We start from the raw sequence: 24425 nt of genomic DNA, 5'->3' as shown, positions 1-24425 counted from the left end.
GAGCTGAGCACAAGCGATTTACAGCAATTGTAGGCGAGCTGGTCCCCAAAATGGCTGCTGCTCTCCCCTGATGGGGGTATCGCAGTGAGAGGCGGGGGCGATGTGTCCCTCCCCTTGCACCATGGGGTAGTGTAGCTCCGGAGCCCCTCGGTGGGAGCAGGTCCGTGACGGTTCTGTGTAGCCAGGCCCATGGGGAAGCTTCACCCCTCCCCCCCCAACCGGCTTGCCCTGCGCATCCTCTGGCCGTTGAGCCCAACGGTTGCAACCCTGTTTGAAAGCCCGCGTGCCCACCGCAGAGCCCAAGAGCACGAGGGGAAAAGGAGAACGCCTTAACCGGCGCCTCGCGCCCAGGCCGAGGCCGGGCCAGAGAGCAAAGCGTGTGGCGCGCGCGGGGACTGGCTGGGCTCGGCGAACGGAGTGGGCGGGGTTTGGGGCCAGCGGGCCCGTCCCCTGGGGGGGGGGCGGGTCCGAGATCACGTGGCCGGGGGCAAGCCATGGAGGGGGAGGACAGGGCGGCGATCGCGGGGCTCCCCTTCCCGCCCGCCGCCTCTCGGTCGCCGGCGAAGTTTGCGGCTGACCCCGCCGGAGCCGCAGCCATGGCGGCGGTGTCCTCCTACGAGAGCTTGGTCCATGCCGTGGCCGGGGCTGTGGTGAGTGCGGGGCGAGGCGCCCGGAGCGGGCAGGGAAGCGGGGTCTGAGTCCGGGGTCCTCGGCAGGGGCCCGCCAAGCTCCCCCTGTCTCGCGCCGCTGCCCCTGGCTGCGCGGTGGCTCGCCGGGGGCGGGAGAGGACGTGGCGGAGGCTGGGGAACGGGCAGGACGGGGCTGTGGAGAGCGGCTCCTGCGTCCCAGGGCCAGTAGAAGTTGCTCTGTGGGCCCGCTCCGGAGGGCCTGAACGCCCAGGATTGGGCCCCACGTCTCTGGCTCCTGCTCGCCTCGCTGGGGGCCGGCGCAAGTGTCAGATGCCCTCACTGCCCTGCGGGCCGCCACTGCTTTGGTATCTCATATCAGGAGCAGCCAGGGCTGCGTTTTTCGCCGGCTGATGCGCCGCCTGTGCTTGGGATGTGCCTTGCGCTTTCTTTCCCTTCCTGTCCGAATGGAACAGCAAAACGGGGAGGAGGGTAAACACAAGGTGTCTCCTCTCTGCTGCCCTCCTTCCTCACCTGTGTGTGAGGACAGTAACGCCACTATGGCTGCACGCTGTGATGTCAGATTGAGCTTTACCTACTCTGAATTTGGTGAGAGCTGGCTGGTTATAAAGATAGCACCTGGAATATGGACATAAGCATGTTTGTGGTCTGAGCACAGGTCTTGAAGCCAGGAACTCCAGTCTCAATTCTGTCACTCATTCCTTTGGGAAAATTACTCTGGGCTGAATTTTCAAAATGCCCGCTAATTTTGCTTGCCTCTCTTTTAGAGTGATCAACGTGAGACACCCAGGGGATGACTTCCAGGCTGAGCACCTGAAGCTCCCACCAGAGCCAGTGAGGGCTAACTCGACACCTGTAAAAGTTAGCCTCTACAGATTTGGGCATGAGCTTGGGCTTCTTTTGCAGTGTACATGTTGTGATTTGAGCACCCAAAATTCGAAGAAATTTCTGAAAATTTGGGCCTTAAGCTGAGATGCATCTTAGATTCTCTAAATGAGGATCAGAATACTTACCTCCAAGTTATGTGTTGAGAAGTAGCCTTGTCATATTTGTAAAGAGGAAAGCCACTATATATTTGAATGATCAGAAAATATATCAAACAAGTGCACTGCAGCTAAATGAAGTTTGGAAGAAAATTGATATAAACTTGTTGGAGGTAATGCCAAATTTGTGTAAGTTCCTTGGACTATTGGAGCCTGCCCTGGGTGGAAGAGAACTAGCTTTTATAAAGTATCAGAAGGGTAGTTGTGTTAGTCTGGATCTGTAAAAGCGGTAAAGAGTCCTGTGGCACCTTATGGACTAATAGATGTATTGGAGCATAAGCTTTCGTGGGTGAATAGCCACTTCGTCGGATGTGTCCGACGAAGTGGGTACTCACCAACGAAAGCTTATGCTCCAATACGTCTGTTAGTCCATAAGGTGCCACAGGACTCTTTGTAGCTTAAGCAACAGCATCTTGTCGCAACATCTTATCAATTAACCCTCTCTTGTTGGGAAGAGGGCCTTCCTGAGTTTCAAGCAAATTGATGTTCCCCTTAGGTTTCCCTGTGAGGTTGCTCAAAGTGTGGGAGTTGCCTGCCCATCCCCAAGAACAAAAACAGACTCAAACATGTGCAGTAGCTGTGTTAGTAACCTATACTGCTCTTACATTCTGGCAAAACTTTCTGGTCTAATTAATGTGTCCTTAGATGACTAATGCATTCATCAGGTTTCGGAGTGGTAGCCATGTAGTCTGTATCAGCAAAAGCAATGAGGAGTCCTTGTGGCACTTTAGAGACTAACAAATTTATTTGGGCATAAGCAAGATGGGTTTTAGCCCATGAAAGCTTATGCCCAGATAAATTTATTAGTCTCTAAAGTGCCACAAGGACTCCTCGAATGCACTCATCATGACTTTTAAAAATTTTTTATAGTAGTAGTTCTCACATTTAGTGTAGACAGGAACTTATTTTGGTAATGGTATTTCTGTGTATTTTCTGATGTGTATTTGGAATATACTAGGTGCTAACCCAGGGGTGGGCAAACTTTTTGGCCCAAGGGCCACATCTGTGTGGGGAAATTGCATGCAGGGCCATGAATGTAGGGCTGGGGCAGGGGGTTAGGGTGCGGGAGGGAGTGCAAGGTGTGGGAGGGGGTGCGGTGTGCAGGAAGGGGCTCAGGGCAAGGGGTTGGGGTGGAGGAGGGATGTGGGGTGTACAGGGGGGCTCAGGGCAGGGGGTTGGTGTGCAGGAGGGGTGTGGGGTGCAGCAGGGGGCTCACAGCAGGGGATTGGGGTGTGGGATGCAGGAGGGGTTTGGGGTGCATGCCACATACCTGGAGCGGCTCCGGGGTGACAGCGGTGCTGCACCGCTAAGGCAGGCTTCCTGCACCACTCCTGGAAGCAGCCGGCACCACATCCCTGTGGCCCCGGGGGGGGAGGGGCAGAGGGCTCCACACACTGCCCTCACCTCTGGGTTCCACACCCAAAGCTCCCATTGACTGTGGGGAGCTTCGGGTGTGGAATCCACAGGCAAGGGTAGTGTGTGGAGCCCTTTGCCTCTTCTCCTCCCCCTCAACCCCTGGGGGGCGGAGGGGGGGGCCTGTTGCAGGTACGTTGTGCTGGCTGCTTCTGGGAGTGGCACGGGGCCTGCGGTGGCACGGGGGTGGTAATCCTGCGGGGCGTAGTTTGCCTACCCCTGTGCTAACCATTTCCATTTACATCTCTCCTTAAAATTAATTACTTCAACAAATATTTAACCACTCTTTAGAAAAAGCTGTCATCCATGTATGCTATTTAAAGAGCACTTTGAGACCTTGTCTACACTTAGTGTTACTAGCAATAACTGTCAGTAAGAGGTCTGATTTTTTTTTTTCCTCCCTGACCTAGTTATGCCAGTAAAAGTCCTAGTGTAGATGGAGTTATCTGTATAAGACACTTTATAGCAGTATAGCTGATCTTGCTTCCCCAAACTAGAATAAGCTATATTGGTATCAGCACTTTTTAGTATAGCTGCATGTGGATTTTGGACAAGGCTAAGGCAGTCTCTAAACTACAGTCTTCTGCTAGCACAGCTATGTCGGACAGGGGTGTGAAGTAGTGTAATCCTTGATTGACACAGCTGTACTGGCAGAAGCTCCTAATGTAGACAGTTACACTAGCAAAACTGCACTTTTTAATATACTGGTAGAAAGCACAGTTTTGGCAGCATAGATGTGCATCTACACTAGAAGTACTTTGCCAGTATAGTATACCAGTATTCCTATACCAGTAAAGTATTCCAAATATAAACATAGCTTGAGTCTCCTCCTGGCTCTCCAAGTACATCTTACTTTTGTGTAGTCTGTCTATTTAGACTATAAGCTCCTTCCTCAGTCTTGTCTTACAGCTGAGACACTGATGCTTATAAATTGGTACAATTCCAAATCATCTGCCACAGAAACTATATGTGGAATAGACTTTTAAAGTCATCTTGTTCAACTTAATCATCCCTGACAAATATGAGAGAGAGTCCTCTTTCAATATTAAAGGATTTGCTGAGTTCACAGCACCTTAAGCCACTGGTTCTCAACCTGCAGGCCACTTGTGGCTCAATCAGCATGCAGCTGCAGCCCATGTGACATCCTCAGGGCCATACAGGTAGTGTATATATAGTGTGCACATAGAGCTGCATGTGTGTGTCCCACAATGGTAAATAGGTTGAGAATCACTGCCTTAAGCAGTGGGGCTTCTCCCACTTAGTTCATGTACAGAATAGTGTAGTCCAATCTCATTACATGTGTTAACTAACACTGATAAGACCCTGTAAAGCTAAGAACTTGCTGTGTATGTATTAATGTATTCCCTGATGTACATTTGAGGCTTTGGTTTGTATAATTTAATTGCCAAGCTATCTCAGGCTATAGTAACAGAAGTACTTGTTTTGAGACTCAGAGTAAATGAAGTTTTGAGTTCCAATGTTGGGCCAGCACAATGAAGTTTAAGGCTATTTTTGCACTCTTATTTTACTAAGCAGCCTTGATGAGCTCCAGCGAGACTACCTTCCTTCCCCTGATAGAAGGAGTTGGCGTAATGAAAGCAAAGAGGGGGCGGGTGGGATGGCACTGAATTCTGTATTGCTCCTTTTACGGGAATACCTCTCTCCTGCTGGAGTACAGTTACCACTTTGAAAATTTGTGTGCTCTGTCTGATTTATGGAACTGCCCTATTTGCCTGAAGTTTCCCAAAGCAGAATTGCTGTTACACACTACTGTACCACAAGGGTTCTGCTTGAGTTCTAGCAGTTTGCAGAATGAAGGCCCAGAGGAAGCAAGACATACTTAGCATGAGGAAATTAAATTGTAGGCTTTTACTTATGCCTACAATGTTAATATATATCTGATTTCAGGGTAACAGCCATGTTAGTCTGTATTCGCAAAAAGAAAAGGAGTACTTGTGGCACCTTAGAGACTAACCAATTTATTTGAGCATAAGCTTTCGTGAGCTGCAGCATCCGATGAAGTGAGCTGTAGCTCACGAAAGCTTATGCTTAAATAAATTGGTTAGTCTCTAAGGTGCCACAAGTACTCCTTTTCTTTTTGTGAATATATATCTGAATGTCTCATTGTAGCCATAATTGGTAGTTTTCTTAACTTCCTTATCTGAAATTTTTGTAAATTGAAAAATCATAAACTTTGATGTATACCTGTTTGTATCGGATTAGTCTCAGGCTGTTCAGTTTGTTTGCTAGGGTACTGTCACTGGAAAATGAGGACATGTGCTATAGGCACTAGGGGTTGTTGACATGAATACGATTTATCATGTGGGAGTAACCTCATTTGTACAGGATTAAAGTACTATCTAGTCATTTTAAGAAAGTGTTTTATCTTTTGCACAGAGGTTTTAGTACTTGGGAAGAAATGAGAGGGTTTTATAGATTAGAACAAATATCTTAAATTAATGCAGAAGCAACTGACAAAAGCCCCTTGCAGTTCACGTAATACAAGTTTAATGTGCTTACCCCAACACGCCTCCATTTTGAAGTGCCTTCAAAGTTAGCCTTCCCCTTCAATAGAGTGCATTGCAATAGTTCAACAACGGAATAGATGAATAAGGCCTTGTGTCTGCTAGGGGGGAAAAAATGTTAACTTGAGTTAAAGTAAAATTGTAGTGAAGACAAGGTAGTTTGTTGTCTTCACATAAGTTACAAGATCAAGTTACATGACCAAAGCCTGCATCGCCTGTCTTTGCTCTGCTATATTTGCATGTAGTCTTCTGTTGCATTCTCCCAGCAACAACCTGCCCTTGCCTTCTGGCAAAAAGCTGATGATTAATCACCCACCACTGCATCTCCTGCCCTGCATCTGCTTCCTGTTCCTGAAATGAGAGTTGTATTAATGCCAACAGTTGGAATAGATCATCATTCTCAGTTGAATCCATGCCTTGCTGCTTGTTTGAATGAAGGTCATAGACCAAAAGCTAGTTGCGCCAGACTGCAAGTGCTTTACGTACTAAGTTTGTGAGTTAAGGCCGCTTCTGTGTAGGTATGCCAGAAGGACTGACAAGTTGTCTCACAGAACACTGTCACAGAACTCAGAGAGGCTTAGCTTCAGTGCTGCATAATACCTAGACATAATACCTAGCTCTAGACTGCTCTCAGTGGTAGCTGATGACAGAACAAGGAGTAATGGTCTCAAGTTGCAGTGGGGAAGGTTTAGGTTGGATATTAGGAAAAACTTTTTCACTACGAGGGTGGTGAAACACTGGAATGCGTTACCTAGGGAGGTGGTGGAATCTCCTTCCTTAGATATTTTTAAGGTCAGGCTTGACAGAGCCCTGGCTGGGATGATTTAGTTGGGGATTGGTCCTGCTTTGAGCAGGGGGTTGGAATAGATGACCTCCTGAGGTCCCTTCCAACCCTGATATTCTATGGGATGCACTTGGAGAAGTTGCACTGCTACACCTGGGTGAGGGCACCAGCGTGGACACAGACCTGGAATTAGGGTTTGCAATGTGGCAGCTCTTGAATGAGCCAGGCCAACTCTAGTGGTTGCACGCAAGTACCAGTCATGTAAGTTAATTCTGCAGGGAAGACGTACCTGGTCTTGAACTTGAGGCTTTAAGGGTATCAATTGATAAGATCATCATCAAGTGTGTTTTCCTCTTAAGGAAGGGCCTGTTCATTAAAGGTCTCCATTAATAATGACCTGAGACATTGCTCCTGGCTTTCACTAGTCATGAGGGATATGGATTCATTTCTCTCAGCATATTCTGTTGCTTCCTCAGCAGACATAGGATCTTTGTATATGAAACCAGCTGAAACACTGCTAGCTAAAATAGTGTGACTTTGTCTCTCATTATTTAGTTGATATCTTATACTAATGCTGGAGATGGGGGAAGAGAGAACATACTTTCTTGGCTCTTAGCATCCTTGACTAGTTGCTTACAAATAAATTTTATATGTGATAGACTCAACAATTGACCATGGAAGAGCACTACTCTGGTAGCAACATAAATATAAAATTATAGACAAAACCCTATGTTAAAAGACTATTAAGGCATAAGGGTTATGTATGCAACCCTCCGCTACATTGTGCATATGCATTATGATCTTTAATCCACAGGCCCCTACTTCATTTGGTGCACAAGATGGCTCGAGTAAGCAGCTGTTCATATTTTTTTTCCTCCTCACTGATCAATGTGTGGTTTTAGGTCTTTACTGCATGCTGTTTAAACCCTGCTTTCAGTACAGAATTATCAACTACTTAGTTTGTTTTTCTGTGGTACTCATCACTATAGTATGAGTTCTTCACAGACATTAATGGATTTATTTTCAGAACACACTGGTGAGGTGGTATTATAACCATTTTAGAGATGGGAAACTGAGTCATAGAGAGAGAAGGTCAAAAGTGTCGACTAATTTTGGGTGCCCAACAGGGTGGATAAAAATTAGTGATTTAAAAAAAAAAAAGGGGATTTTTTTTTTTTTGATAAAATGCTTTGAGGAAAAAACCTATCCAAAAGATAGTTTTAATTAAGATACATTATAACTCAAAGATATCTTATCATGGAATAGGGATTATAAATTCTAATTCTATCGTATGAGACAATATATTCACGTAATGTTTAAGAAAAGTTTTGTAAATGAGTTCCAATGGTTCATGGATTAGGGACCCAATTTTATGCGCTTCCAGGGGCTTCTGTATAGATTATTTAGGTTAATCTTTCTATCTACCTAATGGGACTCGGTGCTCAGTCTAGAAGATACCACCGGAGATGCTTAGTTTTGCAGTTCTCAAACTGTGGATTTGTGTCTCCAGAGATAACATGCTTGTTAACAGCAAAAATGTTTTAAATAAATAAATATATAGAGGTGAGAAATAAGACCTCAACCCTGTTGTCCCTCTGCACATTTTTGTACACAGACAATCCCTTACCTCTTTCTAAAAGTACAAAATTCAAAGAGTTCAATGAATAGAAGATTTTGTGGGGTTGAATAGATCTGGACAAGGAGAAGAAGTCTGGAGATAAATGTGAGAAGGGAGGGACAAGCAGTAGAAACAAAAGTGAAACTGAGCAGCATATTCCAGAAGTCTTGAGGTCTTTCTGAGTGTAGCCTTCATTGGTTTGAGATCTACCATACCCTTCTCTCACTACAAGGGAAAACCTATAATGGCAGCAGGCTGTAAAAGAGACCCAATTTGGGAATATTTTAATGAAGTTCCTCTACCTGTGGGTGAGACAGGCATGCATGCAAAATGCAAACAGTGCAACAAAGAAATGCAAGGCCTGGTTGCCCGAATGAAACAACATCATTAGAAGTGTTCCTTCTCAGGAGGAAGCTGCGTTGAAGATGATGAAAGGAACATATCTGAACGTGCAGGATTTTCAGGTTGGTAAACTTTTTTATTTCATACTTCTTTCTTAAGGATTGCCTGTCGTCGTCCTGGACTATTCTTGAATTCTCATGTTTCAGGAAAAAATAGTGTTGTTACTCTATGGTACTATCATTTTAGATGCAGTTGTGATAAAAAATAAATAGCTGAAATAGGTGGATCTTCCTTTTACGATTTCACCTTTAAAGTAGTACTGAGTGTCAGTGAATGCAATGAGTAATGCTAAATAAGCAGTATGGTAATGTTAAATAACTGCATTGACTTATTTTGTTTAGGAGAATCCATCCTCAACATACAGGATTCTGAAGACTATCCACGTTCAAGATCATCACTTTCTATAGTTTCAGAGTTATCTGCCAATGATAGTGTTTCAGTCACATCATGTACATCACATAGCCAAAAGAGGAAAAAAATCTCCATCATCCAGAAACAACCATAGATAAGTTTGTGATCAGAACCAGCAGAATACAAAAAGAGGTAATTGATGAAAAAATTGTCCGGTTTGTTTATGCAACAAACTCTCCTTTCCGTATGATTGAGAACCCACACTTCATCAACATGGTTCAGGCATTAAGACCAGGATACAGTCCACCCAACAGAGCAGATGTCGCAGGCAAATTGCTGGATAAAGTGTATGAAAGAGAACTGAGCAGTGGGCAAAAGGTCTAGAGGACGTCTTAGTGATCAATGGCTCCATGTCTACTTTGCAGCCTGTATCAAGCAGAGTGCCCCAAGGGTTGTTCCTGGGGCCGGTTTTGTTCAGTATCTTCATTAATGATCTGGAGGATGGCGTGGACTGCACCCTCAACAAGTTTGCAGATGACACTAAACTGGGAGGAGTGGTAGATACGCTGGAGGGTAGGGATAGGATACAGAGGGACCTAGGCAAATTAGAGGATTGGGCCAAAAGAAATCTGAGGTTCAACAAGAACTAGTGCAGAGTCCTGCACTTAGGACGGAAGAATCCCATGCACTGCTACAGACTAGGGACCGAATAGCTAGGCAGCAGTTCTGCAGAAAAGGACCTAAGGGTTACAGTGAACGAGAAGCTGGATAGGAATCAACAGTGTACCCTTGTTACCAAGAAGGCTAACGGCATTTGGGGCTGTATAAGTAGGGGCATTGCCAGCAGACCGAGGGATATGATCGTTCCCCTCTATTCGGCATTGGTGAGGCCTCATCTGGAGTACTGTGTCCAGTTTTGGGCCCCACACTACAAGAAGGATGTGGAAAAATTGGAGAGAGTCCAGCGGAGGACAACAAAAATGATTAAGGGGCTGGAACACATGATTTATGAGGAGAGGCTGAGGGAACTGGGATTATTCATTCTACAGAAGAGAAGAATGACGGGGGATTTGATAGCTGCTTTCAACTACCTGAAAGGGGGTTCCAAAAAGGATGAATCTAGACTGTTCTCAGTGGTAGCAGATGACAGAACGAGGAGTAATGGTCTCAACTTGCAGTGGGGGAGGTTTAGGTTGGATATTAGGAAAAAAAAATTTCACTAGGGAGGGTGGTGAAGCACTGGAATGCGTTACCTAGGGAGGTGGTGGAATCTCCTTCCTTTGAGGTTTTTAAGGTTTTTAAATCTTGACAAAGATTTAATTGGGGATTGGTCCTGTTTTGAGCAGGGAGTTGGACTAGATGACCTCCTGAGGTCCCTTCCAACCCTGATATTCTCTGATAAAATTGTTAACCTGAGTCTTGATGGGTGGAGCAATGTCCACAATGATCCTGTTGTATGTGCTTATGTGACAACAGAAGAAGGGAATGTGTTCTTTACAGAAACAATTGATACATCAGGAACTATGCACACAGCAGAATACTTACAAGAAGTAGCAGTAAAAGCTATAACAAACCGTGGAAAAAAAAATTAAAATGTCTAGTATGCAGCTCGGTCACAGACAATGCTGCAAATGTATCCAAGATGAGAAGAAATTATTTAGAAGAGAGTGAAGAGAGTCCCAAGCTAATAACATACGGTTGCAGTGCTCATTTGTTGCATCTCCTAGCCAAAGACTTGAGTGTTCCACAAATACAGGCTAATGTTGAAATTGCAAAATACTTCCGTAACAACCACTTTGCAGCAGCTGCTCTGAAAAAAGTGGGGAGAACCAAGCTAACTCTCCCATAAGACGTGTGATGGAACTCAGTAATGGACTGTTCTGAGCACTATATCAAGAACTGGCCTAATCTGATGAGTTTGTGAACAAAATAGTGAAAAAATAGATGGCACTGTCACAGCCAAAGTTCTCGACATTGGGCTGAAGAGAAATGTTGAACACATGCTGAATACCCTGAAGCCTACTTCTGTAGCCTTGAACAAAATGCAGAGAAATAGCTGTTTTATTGCTGACGCTGTTGAAATTTGGAAGGAACTGAGTGAGATATTAAAAAGAGAAATATGCAATGACAGTGCTTGTCCCATTCTTTTTTTAATGCTTGTAATTTAACTCTATCTCCAGCTCATTTTCTTGCAGATATTTTCAATACCAGGGTCAAACCTTAACTGCTGAAGAAGAGGAGTTGTCTATGACATGGACATCCAACAATCATCCCTCCATAATGTCAACTATAATAAACTTCAGAGCTAATAATGTTTTAAAGAAAGTCACACCAGTGAACTGGTGTAAGTCACTTATGCACTTGGATTCAGAGACTTAACAGCAGTAGCTTCTTCTGCCAGTGTAGAAAGAATATTTTCTTTCTTTGGACTAATTCATTCCAAATTGAGAAATTGTTTGGGACCTGAAAAAGCAGGAAAGCTTGTTTGTCTTTTCCAGATTATGAACAAATAGAAAAATGAAGGTGAAGACAATTGAGTTAGCTGCAGAAGCCAATATTTTAAGTTTCTCATGTTGACCTGGATGACAGTCTACTTAATTTTTGGTTGGTTTTTTAAAATATTTCACTTAACTATTTTAGTTAACAATTTTAACAAAAACAAACCTGGTTTTAAAAAACTTGAATGTTTACCTAAATTCAAAAATTCATATGCTTGTTTTGTTAAAATATATGTTTGCTGTTGAAGAAATACATATGTAACGTTGTTTTAGTTCAATAAAATAATTTAAATGTCTGCCTGGTGATGTTCTCCTCCTAATATAGCATCACAAGAAAATCCTCCAAATATTAATGATTAACCTGTTGAATCCATGATTAAACTGAGTCTTCCTGACTAGTGATTTAAATCAAATTGACCCTGGTGCCCAGTATGAGATGTCTAGGACCTGATTTTTCACAGTACTTCGCTTTATATAGCATGTTGCATGTTCAGAGTAGGGCTTCTGTTGACTGAAATCTCAAGTCGGGCATCCAGAAAATGAACAACACAAAATTAGTGGCCATGTGTGAAATGTATAGTTTGTGATTTGTCCAGCATCCCAGAGGCACAGATATTGTCCATGTCTCCAGGGTAGCATTCAATTGCTTTGGTCATGAGACATTCCTTTCTCTTTCTGCCATCCCCTACCTCATTCCACAGTTTACTCAGACCCTCTCCCCCCCCCCGCCCCGCAATGCATCTATCTCCTCCAGAGATGATAGAAGGGGCAAGCCGTCCAACCATGGGTCCCTGAGGGTCCAGGGCCCAGTTGCCTATCTGCAGGCGGAGAACCTTGCACTACAGACCCATGCTACGCAGTGTGCACTCAAAGCCCTGGTCTACACTAGGACTTTAGGTTGAATTTAGCAGCGTTAAATCGATGTAAACCTGCACCCGTCCACACGATGAAGCCCTTTATTTTGACTTAACGGGCTCTAAAAATCGATTTCCTTACTCCACCCCTGACAAGTGGATTAGCGCTTAAATCGGCCTTGCCGGGTCGAATTTGGGGTACTGTGGACACAATTCGACGGTATTGGCCTCCGGGAGCTATCCCAGAGTGCTCCATTGTGACCTCTCTGGACAGCACTCTCAACTCAGATGCACTGGCCAGGTAGACAGGAAAAGAACCACGAACTTTTGAATCTCATTTCCTGTTTGGCCAGCGTGGCAAGCTGCAGATGACCATGCAGAGCTCATCAGCAGAGGTGACCATGATGGAGTCCCAGAATCGCAAAAGAGCTCCAGCATGGACCGAACGGGAGGTACGGGATCTGATCGCTGTATGGGGAGAGGAATCCGTGCTATCAGAACTCCGTTCCAGTTTTCAAAATGCCAAAACCTTTGTCAAAATCTCCCAGGGCATGAAGGACAGAGGCCATAACAGGGACCCAAAGCAGTGCCGCGTGAAACTGAAGGAGCTGAGGCAAGCCTACCAGAAAACCAGAGGGGCGAACGGCCGCTCCGGGTCAGAGCCCCAAACATGCCGCTTCTATGATGAGCTGCATGCCATTTTAGGGGGTTCAGCCACCACTACCCCAGCCGTGTTGTTTGACTCCTTCAATGGAGATGGAGGCAACACGGAAGCAGGTTTTGGAACGAAGAAGATGATAGCTCACAGCAAGCAAGCGGAGAAACCGGTTTTCCCGACAGCCAGGAACTGTTTCTCACCCTGGACCTGGAGCCAGTGCCCCCCGAACCCACCCAAGGCTGCCTCCTGGACCCGGCAGGCGGAGAAGGGACCTCTGGTGAGTGTACCTTTTAAAATACTATACATGGTTTAAAAGCAAGCATGTGAAAGGATTAATTTGCCCTGGCATTCGCGGCTCTCCTGGATGTACTCCCAAAGCCTTTGCAAAAGGTTTCTGGGGAGGGCAGACTTATTGCGTCCTTCATGGTAGGACACTTTACCACTCCAGGCCAGTAACACGTACTCGGGAATCATTGTACAACAAAGCATTGCAGTGTATGTTTGCTGGCGTTCAAACAACATCCGTTCTTTATCTCTCTGTGTTATCCTCAGGAGAGTGAGATATAATCCATGGTCTCCTGGTTGAAATAGGATGCTTTTCTTAAGGGGACATTCAGAGGAGCCCGTTCCTGCTGGGCTGTTTGCCTGCGGCTGAACAGAAATGTTCCCCGCTGTTAGCCACGGGGAGTGGGGAGGGTTGAGGGGGTAGCCACGCGGTGGGGGGGGGGGGGCAAAATGCGACCTTGTAACGAAAGCACATGTGCTATGTATGTAATGTTAACAGCAAGGTTTACCCTGAAAGAGTGTAGCCAGTGTTTTATACAATGTCTTTTTAAATACCGCTGTCCCTTTTTTTTTTCTCCACCAGCTGCATGTGTTTCATTGATCAGAGGATCTTCTCCTTCCCAGAGGCTAGTGAAGATTAGAAAGAAAAAAAAACGCACTCATGATGAAATGTTCTCTGAGCTCATGCTGTCCTCCCACACTGACAGAGCACAGACGAATGCGTGAAGGCAAATAATGTCAGAGTGCAGGAAAGCACAAAATGACCGGGAGGAGAGGTGGCGGGCTGAAGAGAGGGCTGAAGCTGAAAGGTGGCGGCAGCGTGATGAGAGGAGGCAGGATTCAATGCTGAGGCTGCTGGAGGATCAAACCAGTATGCTCCAGTGTATGGTTGAGCTGCAGCAAAGGCAGCTGGAGCACAGACTGCCACTACAGCCCCTGTGTAACCAACCGCCCTCCTCCCCAAGTTCCTTAGCCTCCATACCCAGACGCCCAAGAACGCGGTGGGGGGGCCACCGGCCAACCAGCCACTCCACCACAGAGGATTGCCCAAAAAAAAGAAGGCTGTCATTCAATAAACTTTAAAGTTGTAAACTTTTAAAGTGCTGTGTGGCATTTTCCTTCCCTCCTCCACTACCCCTCCTGGGCTACCTTGGTAGTCATCCCCCTATTTGTGTGATGAATGAATAAAGAATGCATGAATGTGAAGCACCAATGACTTTATTGCCTCTGCAAGCGGTGATCGAAGGGAGGAGGGGAGGGTGGTTAGCTTACAGGGAAGTAGAGTGAACCGAGGGGCGGGGGGTTTCATCAAGGAGAAACAGAACTTTCACACCGTAGCCTGGCCAGTCATGAAACTGGTTTTCAAAGCTTCTCTGATGCACACCACACCCTCCTGTGCTCTTCTAACCGCCCTGGTGTCTGGCTGCGCGTAAACAGCAGCCAGGCGATTTGCCTCAACCTCCCACCCCGCCATAAACATCTCCCCCTTACTCTCACAGATATTGTGGAGCACACAGCAAGCAGTAATAACAGTGGGAATATTGGTTTCGCTGCGGTCTAACCGAGTCAATAAACTGCGCCAGTGCACCTTTAAACGTCCAAATGCACATTCTACCATCATTCTGCACTTGCTCAGCCTGTAGTTGAACAGCTCCTGACTACAGTCCAGGCTGCCTGTGTACGGCTTCATGAGTCATGGCATTAAGGGGTAGGCTGGGTCCCCAACGATAACTATAGGCATTTCAACATCCCCAACAGTTATTTTCTGGTCTGGGAATAAAGTCCCTTCCTGCAGCTTTTGAAACAGACCAGAGTTCCTGAAGATGCGAGCATCATGTACCTTTCCCGGCCATCCCACGTTGATGTTGGTGAAACGTCCCTTGTGATCCACCAGAGCTTGCAGCACTATTGAAAAGTACCCCTTGCGGTTTATGTACTCGCCGGCTTGGTGCTCCGGTGCCAAGATAGGGATATGGGTTCAGTCTATGGCCCCACCACAGTTAGGGAATCCCATTGCAGCAAAGCCATCCACTATGACCTGCACATTTCCCAGGGTCACTACCCTTGATATCAGCAGATCTTTGATTGCGTGGGCTACTTGCATCACAGCAGCCCCAACAGTAGATTTGCCCACTCCAAATTGATTCCCAACTGACCGGTAGCTGTCTGGCGTTGCAAGCTTCCACAGGGCTATTGCCACTCGCTTCTCAACTGTGAGGGCTGCTCTCATCTTGGTATTCATGCGCTTCAGGACGGGGGAAAGCAAGTCACAAAGTTCCATGAAAGTGCCCTTACGCATGCGAAAGTTTCGCAGCCACTGGGAATCGTCCCAGACCTGCAACACTATGTGGTCCCACCAGTCTGTGCTTGTTTCCCGAGCCCAGAATCGGCATTCCACAGTATGAAACTGCCCCATTAGCACCATGATGCATGCATTGGCAGGGCCCATGCTTTCAGAGAAATCTGTGTCCATGTCCTGATCCCTCACGCGACCACACTGACGTCGCCTACTTGCCCGGTATTGCTCTGCCAGGTTCTGGTGCTGCATATACTGCTGGATAATGCATGTGGTGTTTAATGTGCTCCTAATTGCCAAAGTGAGCTGAGCGGCCTCCATGCTTGCCTTGGTATGGCGTCCGCTCAGAAAAAAGGTGCGGAACGATTGTCTGCCGTTGCTCTGACGGAGGGAGGGGCGACTGACGACACGGCTTACAGGGTTGGCTTCAGGGAGCTAAAATCAACAAAGGGGGTGGCTTTACATCAAGGAGTATTTCAGGCAGGACTTCACAGAGGGTTCCAATAAGAAATGGTGCACCTAAGTTATTGTTCTTATTGGAACAAGGAGGTTAGTCTGGCCTCTGATTGATACATGGCTAGATTTACCTCGCTGCACCTTCTCTGTGAGTGACTGCAGTGTGACCTAGAGGAATGAGTCCCCTAGACGGGGGAGGGGGGGAAGCAAATGAGTACAAAAAAATCTGGTGTATTTCTTGTTTTGACCCACTCCATCTATCTTTTACGTCTTTGGCTGGCAGCAGACGGTGCAGAAGGACTGCATGCCGTCCACATCTCATGGCTGCCCGGCAGAAGATGATGCAGTAGGACTGCTAGCAATCCATATCGCCTGCCTGCTCGCCATAAGATGGTTCAATAGGACTGACTGCAGGACTAAAGAGAATGACCTGGTCAAGTCACTTCAAATTTAGTCCCTGCGCCCATGTCTGCTGAGGTGCTCCTGGCCGACGTGGCCAGGAGCACCTCGGACATGACGATGACGGCTACCAGTCGTATTGTACTGTCTGCTGCCACAAGGCAAGGGGTTGCTGCTACTGTGTAGCAATGCAGTACCGTGTCTGCCAGCACCCAGGAGACATATGGTGACGGTTACCTGAGCGGGCTCCATGCTTGCCGTGGTATGGCATCTGCACAGGTAACTCAGGAAAAAAGGCGCGAAACGATTGTCTGCCCTTGCTTTCACGGAGGGAGGGAGGGGAACGGGGGCCTGACGATATGTACCCAGAACCACCCGTGACAATGTTTTAGCCCCATCAGAGTGCTCCATTGTGACTGCTCTGGACAGCACTCTCAAGTCAGATGCACGATTGTTTGCCGTTGCTCTGACGCAGGGAGGGGCGACTGACGACACGGCTTACAGGGTTGGCTTCAGGGAGCTAAAAATCAACAAAGGGGGTGGCTTTACATCAAGGAGTATTTCAGGCAGGACTTCACGGAGGGTTCCAATAAGAAATGGTGCACCTAAGTTATTGTTCTTATTGGAACAAGGAGGTTAGTCTGGTCTCTGATTGATACATGGCTAGATTTACCTCGCTGCACCTTCTCTGTGAGTGACTGCAGTGTGACCTAGAGGAATGAGTCCCCTAGACGGGGTCGGGGCGGGGGGGGGTAGGAAGCAAATGAGTACAAAACAAATCTGGTCTATTTCTTGTTTTGATACACTCCATCTATCTTTTACATCTTTGGCTGGCAGCAGACGGTGCAGAAGGACTGCATGCCATCCACATCTCATGGCGGCCCGGCAGAAGATGATGCAATAGGACTGCTAGCAATCCTCATCTCTTGCCTGCCTGGCAGAAGATGGTACAATACGACTGCTAGCAATCCATATCGCCTGCCTGCTCACCATAAGATGGTTCAATAGGACTGACTGCAGGACTAAAGAGAATGACTTGATCAGGTCACTCCAAATTTAATCCCTGCGCCCATGTCTGCCCAGGCGCTCCTGGCCGACGTGGCCAGGAGCACCTCGGACATGACGATGATGGCTACCAGTCCTATTGCACCGTCTGCTGCCACAAGGCAATGGGTTGCTGCTGCTGTGTAGCAATGCAGTACCGCGTCTGCCAGCACCCAGGAGACATATGGTGACGGTTACCTGAGCGAGCTCCATGCTTGCCGTGGTATGGCGTCTGCACAGGTAACTCAGGAAAAAAGGCGCAAAACGATTGTCTGCCCTTGCTTTCATGGAGGGAGGGAGGGAACGGGGGCCTGATGATATGTACCCAGAACCACCCGCGACAATGTTTTAGCCCCATCAGGCATTGGGATCTCAACCCAGAATTCCAATGGGCAGCGGAGACTGCGGGAACTGTGGGATAGCTACCCACAGTGCAACACTCCGGAAGTCGACTCTAGCCTCGGTACTGTGGAAGCGCTCCTCCGAGTTAATTCACTTAATGCACTTAGAGCATTTTCTGTGGGGACACACACACTCGAATATATAAAACCGATTTCTAAAAAACCGACTTCTATAAATTCGACCTAATTTCGTAGTGTAGACATACCCAAAGCATAGGTCCTGCATGAGCAACCAGTCCAGTCACAGGCTCAGGTGGCGCAGCTCATTGCCAAAGCACAACCCCTAACCAAGCAGCTCGCATGCTCACAGGAAGAAGCAATGACCCTATGTGCCCAAACAGACCATGCATTCCCTGAACCAGCTCCCGCAGTGCCACTGCCTGAATGGTTCAGTGAGGATCATTGGAAATTCTGGGGTTTCCTGAACCAGTGCCGGCTGCTCATCCTGCTCTGCCCCCAAGTGTACCCCATAGACTGGACTAAGGTGGGAACAGTAGTCAGCCTAGTCAACAGTAAAGCACTTAACTGGGCCTCCCCAGTGTTGGAGCAGAACAGCCCTGTGCTCTCTGACTGGGATGCCTTCCTGCAAGCCTTTGTGACCATCTTCAAAGAGCTGCTTCACATCTGTGCAGCAGGGGCTATCCTCTGGAAACTTGGCCAGGGCAATGGCCAGCCACCTCCTAGCCTACCCATTTCTGATGACTTGTGGCTGATGTTGAATGGAATGAGGCAGCCCAACTTTACCAATTCCGCTGGGGGCTCAATGACGAGGTAAAAGGTGAACTAACCTGCACTGAAAACCCCACCTACCTAGGCACCTTTCTAGACCTTGCCCTGCACATTGACTCTTGGCTGCATGAATGGAACAAGGAAAGGAGAGGTGGCCCAACAGTCCCCCCTACCTGCCCTCCATGCCAAGGCTTGTCGAATAGAGTCCTGAACCCATGCAGATCAACCTGGGTTGCCAATGTCTGACCCTGAAGAGAGAGAGAGAGAGAAGGCGCGTCAATGACAATTGAACCTCTGTTTTTAGTGCAGGGGATCAGTACATGCCCTTGCCTCCTGCCCAGCATAGAAGAACTTGGGAAACGGACCAGCCCAGGCCCAGTAGGGGAGCACAGTGTGGGTACCACCAGAGCTCCATGCTCCATAACCACCACCACCCCCTTTCCCTGTTCTCAAGTAGAACCCGACCTGGGAACTCTGGTGCCTCCCTGCACTTCCAGTTGCTACTGCAGTTGCAGGTTTTGGAGCAGGCACAGCAGATCTCCCCCACAGTCAGCAATGATAGACTAGGGCCGCTGCCAACTTTATAGATGCTGAAGAAGTCCAAACCCTCCAGATCCCCTTGCGGCTGAAACCCACACTGGACCTTTTGGAGATGATTGTTGGGTTGCCCCTATCATCAGGACCAGTAATCCAAGAGGCCATAGTAGAGAAGCACTGAGAAACAGTATGCCTCAATGTGATCCGGTCCCCATTCTTTGGCATTCCTTGGTTGGAGTGGCATGACCCATGTATCTCCTGGTGGCAGAGGAAAATTAGCTTCCCTGAATACTTTCAGAAAGTGTGCCTCCAACAAAGCAACCAACCCCCAGCTGACCTGCACCTGGGGCCCCAGGACGGAAGGAGACCCTTGGAAGCAGAACTCTTGACAGTGGGGGCTAGCCAGACAGGAATGGCCCCAGGCAAGAACCTCAGCCTCCTTGACAAGTACAGTAGAACCTCAGAGTTACGAACACCAGAGTTACGAACTGACCAGTCAACCACGCATCTCATTTGGAACTGGAAGTACTCAGGCAGCAGCAGAGACCAAAAAAAAAGAAAAAACAAGTACAGTACTGTATTAAATTTAAACAACTAAAAAAAAGGAAAGCAGCATTTTTCTTCTGCGTAGTAAAGTTTCAAAGCTGTATTAAGTCAATATTCAGTTGTAAACTTTTGAAAGAACAACCATAACTTTTTGTTCCGAGTTACAAACATTTCAGAGTTACGAACAACCTCCATTCAAACTTTCTGGGTGTGTTTGAAAAGAAAAATGCAGACTAAATGGGTGAACCAAGTCCACACTCCTGCCATATGTAGTTTTCTTAAAACAACGCTGACTGTGCCTCTAAGGGTCGGAGCTCCTTCTTTGCTAAATACAGATTTCATCCCCATTTCCACCTGGTGTTACCAGCAATCTCTCCGAATCCCACTGCCACTGATGGGTTCCAACGGATCCATCTCATTCAGGAAAAGCTCAAGAACCACCTTGAAGAGGCGAAGGAGGTCTACAAGCGGCATGCAGATTGTTGATGACAAGAAGCTCCAGTATTTATGGTAGACCAAAAGATTTGGCTTGCCATCAAACACCTCCAGACCAGGCGATCCTCCTGCAAATTGGACCACCAGTTCCTGGGACCTTTCCTGATATGCCATCAGATTAACCAATTTATCTTCAAACTCCAGCTTCCCCAGTCTCTCAAAATACACCCAGTTTTCCATTTCTCCTTTCTGAAGCCCTATAATGAGAACTCTCCCCCCAGCCAAACCACACTGCTACCTCAACCGCTCGAAATCTAGGGTCACGATGAATACGAAGTGCACGGCATCCTCAGTTCCAGACAGATACGTGGCTGCCTGTGCTCTCCATTGGATTGGGAAGGCTATGACGCTGAAAATTGTGCTTGGGAGTCTGCCTCCCATGTCCATGCCCCTAACCTGGTGGAGAAATTCCACAAAACTAGCCCTGACAAGCCTGGACTGATACCACCTTGAAGGGGCCTGTAAGCGGGAATGATGTTACAACCTGCAAGGCTGGTATCTGCGGGGTTCAGGGCTACTGATGCCTCTACAATCACCACAAGAGGCTTAGGCTGTGCTCCTACTTGAGGACCCTATGGGGCTCAGCTTGGCAGGAAGTACCACCCAGCAGGACCAGAGTGGTGGCCTCAGACAGCTCCTTGATTGGCCAATAGCAAAATATAAAACAGGAAGCCCTGAAGGGGAGCTGTGTGAGCAACAACATAGACTGCCTGCCTCTGCTCCAGACCCTGCTCGCAAGAGACACTGTGCTCTGGCTTCTGACCCTGCCTGCCTCCTGATACTTGACTCTGCCTTCTGGCCTCTCACAGACTCTGATTTCCCAGTACCGGACTCGGACTGACTCCTGCTCTGACCACTAGGTCTGACCGCACATGTCCTGGTCACTTGCCCTTCCCCAAGAGGGTGTTAAACAATCTCTACCAACAAAAGACTCGAGCCCAGTGCTCTTATGCTTTCAATGAGCTACATTAGCTGGAATTTGACCGGAGAAGATAGGGCATGTCTCCCCTTTAATAACCTGCTCTGTTCCATGGAATTAGACAATTCCAGCTGAATTTGCTCAATTTTGTTTGCACAAATCAGAAAAAAAACTTCTTCATACCAGGAGGCTCTCTACTCAGGAACTGACTGGAAGCAATTCAGATTGACCAAGCTGTCCATCTACAGAAACAGACTTGCTAGTCAAGATTTTGCAATTGCTGTGAAGGAAGGTGTTGCAGCTGGCCCAGTGCCTCCTCTGTACAGTCACCAGTCTATTGCAAGTGGACCCAGCTGCTGGGTCCCATGTGCTTTTAAGCCAACTGAGTCTGGGTAGAGTCTAGTCACGGAGTCTAGCTTTGGGTTTCTAGGGTGCACTCCCAGGATCAGGCCTCTTGTCTGAGTACTTCCTTGGGACCTGCAGTCTAGCTACTCTAAATCCCCAAATCAGTGTCCCAGACCTCCTAATTGCATATACACATAGACAGAGTTCCACCCAGCTGTGGGCAACCCTAGCTTTTTGTTTAACCCCTTTTTGGACAATGTGGTATGAAAGCAAGGAACATAGACTTTTAGTAAAGTAATCTCTTAACTGTAGTCATTTTACTCTTAAGTGCAGAGTTACAGAAATTTACAGTATAAGAAAAGTCCTGAGATTCACCCCCATCCTAGTCTGATCTCACCCTTTCGAGAAGTGAGGTCTGCTAGTGTTCAGGCTGGGCGGAGTCCCTCCTTCTCTCTCTCCCTCCTCTGCACCTCCAGCTTACATGTGACGCTCCCCTGCTCAGAGAAGGAACACCCTTAAAATACAGTCCCTGTCTACTTTCGCCATTGTGTCCAGAGTAAGGCCTGGCCTACACCTAAAATGTAAGCCAACCTGGCTTTGTTGCTCAGGGCTGTGAAATATTTCATGCCCTGTGCAACATAGTTAGGTTTACGTATCTCCCACTGTAGACGCAGCTAGGTTGACAGAAGAATTCTTCCATTGACATAGCCACCGCCTCTTGAGGGGGTGGATTTACTACTGCAACAGAAGAACTCCTTCTGTTGCTGTATTGTCTACATTACCACAGCATAGTAGTAGCGCTGCAGGTGTGCTGCTGTAGCACCTGTAGTGTAGACATCCCCTGGACAGCTGCAGATCCACCAATCATGCTGATGATGTGGATAATCAAGAAAGTTCAGCATATAATACAAAATTGAGTGCACAGAATAACCCAGGCATGCCAACTCTTTCACACAAGGCAAAAAAAGAAGTCTTGGCTTACCTCAGAGCCACATTATAGAAATATAATAATAATAATAAAAAAAAATCACTGTTGCCATCACTTGGATTCAAGTGGGAATGTCTGCTTTCTTCCTTGTTGCTTCATTGTTTACAAATCATCTATGAGCGATGAGGCTGAAGCTTGAGAAGAAGATACTTACAGGCCACTTTATGAGTCTTAGTATTACAGTAGTGCCTGGAGGCTCAACCAGGTTGGGGCCCCATTGTGCCAGGCGCTGTACAGTAAAAGCCTGCTCCATTCTAAAGAGCTTACAGTCTTAAAAGTAAGATTCAACAGGGCAAAAACAACAAAGAGTCCTTGTGGCACTTTAGAGACCAACAAAGTGCCACAAGGACTCCTTGTTGTTTTTGCTGATACAGACTAACACGGCTACCACTCTGAAACCATTAAACAGGGTGGTGAGGCAAATAGTGGAAGTTGTGGAGGGAGGAGCCATACTGCCATATTTACAAGCATGGATGCCGACTCTGTGGGTGCTCCAGGTGTGGAGCACCCCCAGAGAAAAATTAGCAGGTGCTTAGCCTGCAGCGGCAGCCAAGCCTCCCTCCTCCTGCCCACTGGCTGCCCCCGTGCCGATCAACTCCTCTCCCTCCCTCCCAGGGCGGGGGTGGGGGCAGAGGTGGAGTGGGGGTGGGGCCTGGGCTGAGCCAGGGTTTAGCACCCCCAGGGAAAATTAGAAGCCAGTGCCTGTGTTTACAGAATCCAACGGCTGTGCTGCACAAGAAGTAGAGAATATTGGCCAAGATTTCACCCTCTATATCTAATTAAAACTACGGGGTGAATTTTATGAAAGCAGACTGTAATTTCCTAAATTGGAATTTGGCTAAGCACTGGGATTGACTTGCAAAAACTGCATCTGAATTTTTAATGAGCATGAGAACCGCTATTTTGTCTCATTTAGAAGGCAGCACCTCCCATAACACAATGGTCCCTTGTATTGTGCTCTAGGGCACTGTTTTGATCTTAATTTAGAGGGATGAATGCCATGTAATTTTAACATTCCTCCTTCCAGCATAACCTTTTATCAGACTTGTATAGGTGGAGCAGAAGTGGGAATGGAGAAACAAACTAGTGCTCTTTTATCTGCTTACTGACATCAGACTCCTAAAAACTTATGCTAAAGGAGAGCTTTGCAATCATTTCAGTTTATTTACAACTTATTTAATCACATTTGAAAGCTTTTTCTCTAACCCTGTGACCAAAAGTTTCCAGTTGTCATTGGTATCTATAGGGTTCATTTTCTTTTTCTGTTAAATTTTGTTATGCATATTACTCTTCACCTTTATTCAGCAAATTTTGATTTTGGGTGGGAACAGAATTTACAGGGGTAAACAAAAGATCATTGTTAAGCAGTTTTTAACAAAGAATATAGTTTAGTTCTTGTTTATGTGGAGTAATTTTGCTGAGAAACTTGTAATGATTGTGTATGTAACTCATTACAGACAGATATACAAAAAATTGCTAATTAACTGTTTTATCATTTTTCAGGGCAGTGTGACTGCAATGACAGTATTTTTTCCTTTGGATACAGCTAGACTTAGACTTCAGGGTAAGTGTCTAAACACCTGTGTCTTTGTGGCTCCTGTCTTTGTTTCCATTTCCTTTTAGCCTCGGCACTTCTGGGAGTAGTTGCATGGGGATTGTGATGGGGTGCACTCACCTCTTGTGAGTGCCTCCTGTCACCTGGGTATCATCCTGCACTCTTTTTCTGCTCCTGTTCCCCTGTCAGCTGTTGCTGGGCAGGTCTTCAGTGGCTCAGCCCTCCGTTCACATCACAGTCTAAAATGAATGACCACCTTCTGGGGTATCAAGCATCCAGCAGGGCATATCACAGTGCTCTTGTTAGTGTCTTTAGCCCTGCCTCTTTGCAGAGATCTCATCCCCTTTCTGGGCTGGCTTTAAGTTCATTTCTGCCTTGTTGTAGAGCACTGCCCCCAGGGCTTTCACCCTCAAGACTTTGACTTTGTGTTCTTGCTGCCCCAGCTGTCCAGCCACATCATCTCTTAAATTCAGTCCCCTTCTGGAGTAACAAAGTCCCACTAATAGTTGGCTCTCTCCAGGGTCTTCAGCCCCATCTCATAAGAACAGCCATACTGGGTCAGACCAAAGGTCCATCTAGCCCAGTATCCTGTCTTCCAATAGTGGCCAATGCCATGTGCCTCATAGGGAATGAACAA

At 47.0% G+C, this 24425-nt stretch overlaps 1 protein-coding gene across 2 annotated transcripts in view; it reads left to right on the top strand.

Annotated features, from left to right (window-relative positions):
* Positions 1-475: 475 nt before the first annotated feature.
* Positions 476-24425, top strand: part of SLC25A17 (solute carrier family 25 member 17) — a 55393-nt gene continuing 31443 nt past the window's right edge. For both annotated transcript variants that reach the window (XM_074941672.1, XM_074941671.1), the window contains exons 1-2: positions 476-650; positions 23737-23797. In XM_074941672.1, coding sequence (XP_074797773.1) covers positions 495-650; positions 23737-23797 — 217 coding nt within the window. In that variant the 5' untranslated portion in view covers positions 476-494. The remainder of the gene's footprint in view (positions 651-23736; positions 23798-24425) is intronic.

The sequence above is a fragment of the Natator depressus genome, chromosome 1 (genome assembly GCF_965152275.1).
Source record: "Natator depressus isolate rNatDep1 chromosome 1, rNatDep2.hap1, whole genome shotgun sequence".
Classification (NCBI taxonomy): domain Eukaryota; kingdom Metazoa; phylum Chordata; order Testudines; family Cheloniidae; genus Natator; species Natator depressus.
The sequence above is the reverse complement of the archived record's forward strand: the minus strand, read 5'-3'. Positions and strand labels throughout refer to the sequence as shown.